Source organism: Haliotis asinina, chromosome 12, assembly GCF_037392515.1.
Source record: "Haliotis asinina isolate JCU_RB_2024 chromosome 12, JCU_Hal_asi_v2, whole genome shotgun sequence".
Lineage (NCBI taxonomy): Eukaryota > Metazoa > Mollusca > Gastropoda > Lepetellida > Haliotidae > Haliotis > Haliotis asinina.
The window spans coordinates 44,094,251-44,103,406 of record NC_090291.1 but is presented as its reverse complement, the minus strand read 5'-3'; the positions used below and the strand labels follow the sequence as shown (position 1 = coordinate 44,103,406).

Sequence of the window (9,156 nt, the reverse complement as noted above, 5' to 3'; positions counted from 1 at the left end):
AATTGGCATTTTTGATGATTTGTTTCGGTAAGTGAATCAGAATCTGCAAAGTTGTGTTTTACGTTGCATGTGACCTTTAAAGTTTCCTGGATTAATTCAGTTCCGGCTCCTCAGGTTTTGACTTCGACGAAGTAATTTGTATGTGTTTTCGTTTTGCTTTGTTTTTCTTAACGCGTTTTTTAAAAAAATCCAGTTACATGACGTCGATCTGTAAATAAACGCAAAAATTAGACAACTAAATTGATACCTTGGCTTTCTTGTCTTGCGGGTAAAATACAACAACAATAGAGGGTATGTACAAGTGTTTATATTATTATGCATCCATATACAAGCATGTAGATTTATATGAGTATATGAAAGGGTACTGAGCAAATGTGACAGGTGTTTGCAAATAAGGCATATAAGCATGTGTACAGAACCTATCCTGATTTCAGGCTACGAACATCGACCTGTGCATGCTGGCCTCCTGACAGGGTTCCAAACTTCAACCTAAACATTCCGAACAATACAAGTGTCTTCGCGATCGTTTGGTTGATTTCACCTGCATGGGCTGTTGTGTTGCGTATATGTTCTTCCTTAAATAGTTTCTAGACATCACTGATAAAAACACACGAATAAAATATCCATCCTAAAAATACCAATATCCCTAATTTATTTGGTCCTGTGTGTATGTTTGCTTACAGTATTTAAATATAATTTCTTCATCAAATCTTTGTTACATGTTCAATACAAATTTCCCTCTTCCTTTAAACTCAGTCGGACAGGGATTAAATACTTGGAAGATATTTAGACAAACATTTGCAGAGTTCATTTTCCTCACTTATATCATGGTAGTGGTTTGAAGACCAGCTATACACAAATTCCAGCCGATGTGTCGAGTTTCTTTCCACCACACCATAGCTAATCCTGAATTCAAGACGAATGCAGTCTAAATATTGCTATAATATACTGCCTTGAGTGACAGAAGAAACTGTCAGTGTTTCGACACTACACAGAAAGATAAATGAAGCAGTATAGTGAACCAGTAGCAGCATCAAGTGTCAACTGTCCAGACCAGAACTCCATAACGTGTGTCAAAGACCTCGTACTTCAAAGGATCTCATTTCGGCAAAATCCGGAAACGAACGAGTGGTCACGACAGCTTATTTTTCATCCAGTACCGATGATGATCTGGATGAAGTGGGGCTGAAAGGAGAGATATGGTTTAATGAATAAGGTGGAGAATACGTTGGTGAGAGCTGTAATCTGGGAGTGAGCGAGTATAGTTTTACGCCGCGTTTCGTAATTGTCACTACCGGGTCACGCACAGTATTGTGTGGAATATTCCAGCAAATACCATGGTGGAGGTCTCCACAAATGGGTTTCATTGTCCCAGTGTGGGGAAATGAACCCGGGACTCCGGCATGACGAGCGAACGCTTTACTCACGAGGCTGCCCCGATAATTATGCAGAAAAACCGACACAAAAGTCTGATAATATTCTTCAAAATTTGACATTGTGTCGAAGTTGAAACTAAGTACGTAAATACTTCGAATTATCCGAGTTTGGACCCCATCGACTACGGTTGAACAGATAATACGATGGGACCAAGTTTTCACTTCGAAATAACCGTAGGTTCGACACAACAGTGTTTCGCAGTGGCATACGTCCAATGGCACCTGCTTTACAATCGGTCTTACACAAGTAATCCCACTCTTCGTTTGTTTTCTCATGTGGTTTATCTGAAAATACAAAAAGGAAGTTGTACGTGACATGACATCAGTGACTGAGTTGGTAGTGTTTTACGCCACATTTAGAAATACGACGACCGTCTTACTACACTGCAACATCTTAAGTGGACTTCATACAACATCTTAAGTGGACTTCATACACCGTACATCTGCCCATTACATAGTGTATCGAGTCATTAGCCAATTCTCTAACTAGGGAAATACACAGCAGAACCCTCATTCTATTCCCACAGAGGATACTTGTCATATCTTCCTACGAACCTCTGTTCTAATACGGCCTTATTTCGCGGTTCTCATAAAATCCCCTAGAGGCAAAAAATGGCAGCAGATTTATCTCCCTTTTTTCTGTCCAATCAGAACACGTATTACATCGACCTAGATTCAACTTGCCAAATGACAGCAATGTGGAGAAACAAATACGACATGACTGAGTTCTGTCTAGAAGAAACATTTGAGTATCGCGCTCGGGAAGAGGTTCTAGTTTTCACGATGCATCCGGAAACTACCGAGATCTTGCGAACGATCACTTTTGAAACAAGGTCGCTGATTGCACAACTAAATCTGATTGCCTCCACGAGTCTTGAATACTCGCACCGCGAAAGGGTCGTATTAGAGGTTACGTGGGAAGATGTGACAAGTAACCACTGTGGGAAGAGAATGCAGAACCCTCAGTTTATGTCTAATTTAAACAACACTACTGAGCCTGGCACGAAGCACGGTCACGTTTTCCGGTATGTTTGAACATAGTAGGTGAATTTAGTTTTCCGCTGCACTCATCAATATTCCAGCTATATGACGGCAGTCTGTAAATAATCGACTTAGGTCCAGGCAATTGGGAACTGATAACCTGTCTCAACCAAGTCAGCGAGTCTGACCACTCGATCTCGTCAGTCGCCACTTACGACAAGCATGGGTTAATGAAGATCAGTTTTAACCCTGATCTTCACGGGTACTTATAAATAGGAAGATCAATCCCAAACAAGTAATTCTGCGTTGGGGCTTCGTGCCTTTTCAGTTCTACATTTAACAGGTATTACTCTATACAAATGTCCCTTAGATCTTATAATACACAAACCAAAGATGAACAGGCAGACATTTCTGAAAATATAGTCTGTACATCGTGACATTTATCCTTGATGCAAAAACTAACAAACAAGCATCTTTCCAACCATGTCCTGTGAATTTAGTATCAAATATATCCAATCAGTCATAAGCTAATGTAATATACTCATTTCTGCCACCTTGTCTAAAATGTACCATTAGTAATGCTATCATGGATCTCATGCTGTAAAACTACCAATAAACAGATTGTGTTTACCACTTAAAAGTAGCAGCTTCCATCTTTTATGAAGTGTTCAATACAGACACGTAACTCCTTGATCTGCTTGATTGGCATTTTATAAGTTCGTGAGTAATAAGAAAGTAATGACAAGAAAAATATAACTGATGTAGAGTTACCTCCCTTCCAACGATGTATATTGCAAAACATCGGTAATTTCCGTACATCATACGTCATGGAATGTTATTCGAGATAAATAATTACTACCACGAAGTACCAAATGAGTTCAGCATTCGGGCTACATATAAATGTTACTCGCATGTAAGCGGGGTACATTGAAAATAATAGAAAAGCGCTCAGCCAATCAGAAAGCGATATTTATGTGTGAGATAAGATAAAGATTCTTATACCGTTGTCAGGATAGAGTGTCAAAGCTCTTGCATGACAATGGTACAAGAATCTATACCGAAAAGTCTCATCCTACAATACTAAAGAAATTGTTATCAATAAAGTAAACTATATTTCTTTCTTATTTGCAATTGTTAGCAAAGTTACAAACGTTCAGCAACTAAAACATATACCCTATGTAACTGTTAACAATCTTGATTATCTCCATAAGGACTATCTACGAGAAGGTTTGTTCACAATTCCTTTGATAAACAGCAAGGGACAGTTGGTTCACACAGATAAAATATTTTGAAAATATGTTTGAAATAATATGAAGGGTTTTTACATGCAGCGGTTGAATTAAATTAAGTCAGCGTGCGGATTGGTGGGGTGAATGGATCGGATATGGTCATACAGTTTGATGTACATAGGACGTACACAAGAAATGCCCATACGTTTGTTCTTGATATGCTTGGGTAAGGTAATGTGCAAAGTAATCAGTTTTGTTTGGACCACAGGCAAACTGTAGCGCAAATGGGGTTGCGCGTGTAGAGAAGACTAGTCATTTTCTCTATGCTGCGCCGCGCATTATCGCTACAGTTTGCTTGTGTTTGGACAGATTCGAAAGAATCCTGGATACTGATAGTTAAGGCAGTTAAGGTAGTTAAGGCAATATACAATCAATATTCTAGCTGTGCGACCACTGACTGCGAGTTATCTGGATCACCGAACACGGTGTTGATATCATGAGCACATGGCATGCGGTTACGACGACTTGCAGTCACCCGAGTGTCTGGTATTTTGGGCGCCTCTTACAACAGGCAAAGGCTAGTTGGGGTCACCCTGACCCTGAATATAACCTGTTAGCACTGAATAAATGAGTCATTGGGTCTTAACATTAAACCACGCATGAATTAAATACCTTTATTGACCGTATAGACTTGATAATGATATTTCTGCAGTCCTATAATTGTCTGTAGACTTATTAAGTGGACAAACCATGCGATCTTCAAACAGGAAAAAAATATTGCCCTGGAGGGAAGCGAACGGGCATTGTGCAGTTTAGATAATTATGAAGCGTGGGAATTCTATTCAAGCAGCAATGACGTCATCATTGCCATGCCGACATGTTATGAGCACATATAATATTATACATTCACTATCATAGTTTTTTTTTGCGTTCCCCAGGAATTTCCCCCAACTACATGCTGCATACTATGATGTTTGTAGTTTGACTCCACACACAGACACATTCCAGCTATATGGTGGTCTGTAAATAATCGAATCTGGGCCAGACAATCCAGTGATCAGCGTCATGAGCATCGATCCACGAAATCGGGATACGATGATGTGTCAACCAGTTCATCGAGGCCGACCACCTGATCCCGCTAGTCGCCTCTCTTTCTCTCTCTCTCTCTCTCTCTCTCTCTCTCTCTCTCTCACACACACACACACACATACACACACACACACACACACGCACACACATCTTCATGGGTAGCGTTCTGTTTAACTGTTGCCTTTCCACGGTAGTTTGAGGTAGTTGGTCAACTTGGGTAATATACACGGGCAGAGCGGAACCTTTAGTTAGACAATGGTAATGTGCGCTTTGTGCAGTATTTCTCAAAAGTAAACATGCAAAAGAGAAAATATACATACTACTCCGCTATCGGACCTAAATTTAATGGAAAGTTTGCGTTTAGGCATTTAGAAGTTAGATAAATGGAGAATCTCACACACGTGTCTATCGATATCAAATATATCAACACGAGTTGGTAAAGTAACAGTTTTTTACCTCTATCAAAAGAGTGTTGATATAATTGATAACAGTAGTCACGAGGATGAGATTCTATATATTTAACATCCAAAATCATGAAAAATGTACATCTCTGAGCACAGTAGTTAGATTTGCAGTGCAGTGATGTCATAACGCTCATGACGTCATAGCATTGCTAGGGCATTGTACAAAATCTAGTGTCAAAACGATATCTCTTGTCTGATCTCACGCAGGCGATATCTCCTGTGGAACACACTTTAGGGTGATAAACATGAATATATGACACGTTTGATGGATAATAACTTGTTTTTGTCCCTTTTACGACGTTTGATAACTAATCCCTGCTCCTTCATCTGATGAACGTGCCAGGACCCCGTTCCTCAAAGAAATCGTAGAGCTACGACAGTACAAGATTTACAATCAACATAGCGTTACGATCGCTTTGCGGAACGGAGCCCATATTTAGTTCTGAAACGTAAAGAGAATAAAAAGAAGTTGTTATCCATCAAACGTGTCACATATTCATAGCCGGTGGCTATTCCGCTGTTTCCTAAAACAACAGTGAGTGAGTACGGTTGTACGCCACTTTTAGCAATATTCCAGCAATAGCACGGCAAGAGACACCAGAAATGGGTCTCACACATTGTGCTCATGTGGGGATTTGAACCCGGGTCTCCTGAGTGACGAGAGAACGCTCTAACCATAGGCTACTCTATGGCAGTAAGGCAATGACATACTTCTGGAACCGCCATTTCTTTTGACGTATTGGCATGATAACGCGTTCTCCTGAACTATCCCATATCGAACATCTCTGGGATCACCAAGGGAAACAACCCAGGCGTAGCTATAAAACGTCAGTTCTGGGCGCAAATAGGTCTTTTCTTGGCCTATATTGTCCTTAAACCGTAGCACCACACTATTACCACAACCACCAGGCAACATCAAGCAGCTTGGAGGCGCATCCCTATGACATCATTCCACTGCTTACGTTTTCATTGATACGACGTGTACATCAATGCAAATGCACGTTCTTCCTAATAATTCTGACATCCATGACATTCTGATGTTTACTATAGCTCACCTGAGTCGGGTGACCTGTGGTCCTGACTTGATGGTATCGGGCTCAGGTAGTCTGCTAAAGGTCAAATAATAAAAGAAAAATACGTGTAAACATTCTTAAAACAAACATTCCGTAATCACGACTTAGGTATTTAGTTTAAAGTGTCTGGTACACAATGCCTGCTCTTTTCAAACCAAAATCAACTACTGAAAATGTGTCATTCTCAAGGTTCTGTCGATACGTTTTCCTCGCGGATTTTGGAGAAAGGGGGCGCTCATAATTCATTTTTTTTCGTGTGTGCGCGCGCGCGCGTGTGTGTGTGTGTGTGTGTGAGAGAGAGAGAGAGAGAGAGAGAGAGAGATTCAAGGACTAGGCCATCTCTGGATCCGCCCCCTGAATAATTCGGACCGATTCAAATACGACGTGATGACGTCATGTGTTCGTGGTAAGCGTGTCCTCATCTTACGGAAGCTCAACCTCAAATATGCCAAGAACAGGAGGTAAGTGCCAATGGGTTTACTGGTGTTAAAACGTGGAATCGGAATGGCACCACTGATCCGGTGTCTTTGTGAGGATGAAGGATTTATTAAATATAAATATAATTTTGAGATGACCCCCGACTCAAAATACTTCACAATTGATATGTCGTGATGGTCATCTCAAAAACAATATTTTGTCGTTTTGAATCCTCACCAAGACACGAAAGACTGTGGATGACACGGGGTGACATCAGATAGCAAAGCTATCAATAGGGATATTGTACTATATACGCTGTCAGACTTACCTTCTCTGGCCATATCGGTGTAGGGCATCGGGTCATCGACGGGGGGACGGAGAGGGGGCGGTGGGCCCCTGATCACTGCAATGAAACAATGTAACGTTTGAATGGTTCCTTTGATTCAGTCGCGCAGGATGTTGTGCATTGTTTAGGATAAAGTCTGTTCCTGAGTCAAATTCTATTCTGGAGTGACTGAGTGAGTTTAGTTTGACGCCGTAATAGTCAAGGGTGGCATGACGTCAGATATGAGGAACCATGGTCCACTGATTGGAGGTGGATAACGAGTTATTGATCCAAAGATACAAGGTGGAGAACAAATGATTGGCCCAAGGATACAATGTGAGGAACTGACGATTGGTCCAAGGATACAAGGTGAAGAAGAGATGGTTGGCCCAAGGATGCAATGTGAGGAACTGACGATTGGTCCAAGGATACAAGGTGAAGAACAGATGGTTGGTCCAAGGATGCAAGGGGAAGAACACATGATTGGTAAAGGATAGACGGTGAAGAACACATGACTGGTCCAAGGATACAGGGTGAAGGACAGATGATTGGTCCAAGGATACAAGGTGGAGAAGAGATGTTTGTTACAAGGATACAAAGTGGAGAGCATATGATTTGTCCAATGGTAGATGGTAAATAACGAGTGATTGATCCAAGAATATAATGTAACGAACAGACCTAGGATACATGGTGAGGAGCAGATGATTGGTTCAAGGATACAAGGTGGAGAAGAGATGACTGATTCAGGATACATGGTGAGGAGCAGACAGTTGGTCGAAGGATAGAGGGTGGAGAAGGGATGATTGGTCCAAGGGTACAAGATGGAGAAGAGATGACTGATTCAGGATACACGGTGAGGAGCAGATGATTGGTTCAAGGATACAAGGTGGAGAAGAGATGATTTGTCTAAAGATACAAAGTGACGAACAGGTCAGTTACAGAAGGTGAATAACGAGTGATTGATCGAATAATATAATGTGATGAACAGATGACTGCTCCAAGGATACAACTTGAAGGTGAAGAGCAGATGGCTGGTACAAGGACAGGAGGTGGAGAAGAGATGATTGGTCCAAGGATACAAGATGAAGAACAGATGACTGATCCATGAATACATTCTCATTGTAGGAGTACAGATGCACAATTTAAGATTTTCCATTTATATATTGTGTCTATTATATCTCCACTGTGAACTGTATTTCGTTCTATTTAACTTTACCATTTTGATGAAACCTCTCTAACTTGAATATAGTACTTAGGAATATATTCAGGGCGAATCGCAACATAAGCATTGATTCTAAGGGACACAACTTTTGACTGCAAATTTCGGGTCATCATCATACGACGGTATTATTTGTTTTCCTTACTAAATTATGTTGAAAATCTCAACGTATGTTTCTGGGTTTCTTGTGATGATCCAGTGTATCACGCAAATAACTGGCCTACCATTCCGTACTAATTCAAAGAGAAAGGCTTTGAAATGTTAATCAGGCTTCAGAAAAATATATACTTATCATAAGCAAACGAATGATCGAATTACGGAATATGTATGCATTTAACAAAATACTTGGGGCAATATTTAATATCTGGTGTGGTGTGGCATTTGCAGTTGACAAAATATCAAGCCTGCCTTCAAAACCCCAGAACCAATCGAGACGCCAACCATCAAAGCTACAATATCAAACGGATGGTATAACACAATATAACCTTGGCGAAGGAGTTAACCTACCTGGGTTATTCATGGGTAAATACGGGTTTGCGCTTTGTTGAGTCAGGGCAGGCTCCGACGGCCGACGACTCTCAGGGCGAACCAAGCCTAGGATAATAACACTTTGTTTTGATTCATTTTAGTAAACATTGGGAGTTGTGCTTATTTAGAGATGCCATAGGACATTGTCAGACATCTTTCCTCAACATCTAGAAAACATTAGATTTTACTGTCGTTCAGGGGACCGTTTCATAAAGCTCTCGTAAGTCTTTTCTCGTAGCATTCGTGCCTCTTGTACTGTACCCGTGAAGGTCCCTGGATAGAATAGGCCTTCAGCAACCCATGCTTGACACGAAAGGCCACTAAGCTTGTCGTAAGAGGCGACTAACGGGATCGGGTGGTCGGGCCCGCTGACTTGGTTGCCACATGTCATCGGT

The 9,156-nt window shown here is 41.0% G+C and overlaps 1 protein-coding gene across 5 annotated transcripts in view; it reads right to left on the bottom strand.

The window, feature by feature from the left end:
* Positions 1-292: 292 nt before the first annotated feature.
* The window catches only part of LOC137257791 (docking protein 4-like), a 37,192-nt gene continuing 28,328 nt past the window's right edge, over positions 293-9,156 (bottom strand). Inside the window, exons 9-14 of one of the 5 annotated variants that reach the window (XM_067795229.1) lie at positions 8,741-8,827; positions 7,018-7,092; positions 6,255-6,308; positions 5,056-5,071; positions 1,680-1,721; positions 1,135-1,185 (exon numbers count right to left, since the gene is read on the bottom strand). In XM_067795229.1, the coding sequence (XP_067651330.1) occupies position 1,721; positions 5,056-5,071; positions 6,255-6,308; positions 7,018-7,092; positions 8,741-8,827 (233 nt within the window). In that variant the 3' untranslated portion in view covers positions 1,135-1,185; positions 1,680-1,720. Of the gene's footprint in view, positions 1,186-1,422; positions 1,722-5,055; positions 5,072-6,244; positions 6,309-7,017; positions 7,093-8,740; positions 8,828-9,156 lie in introns of those variants that run through there. The other 4 variants (XM_067795228.1, XM_067795231.1, XM_067795230.1 and 1 more) reach the window with 4 other exon arrangements.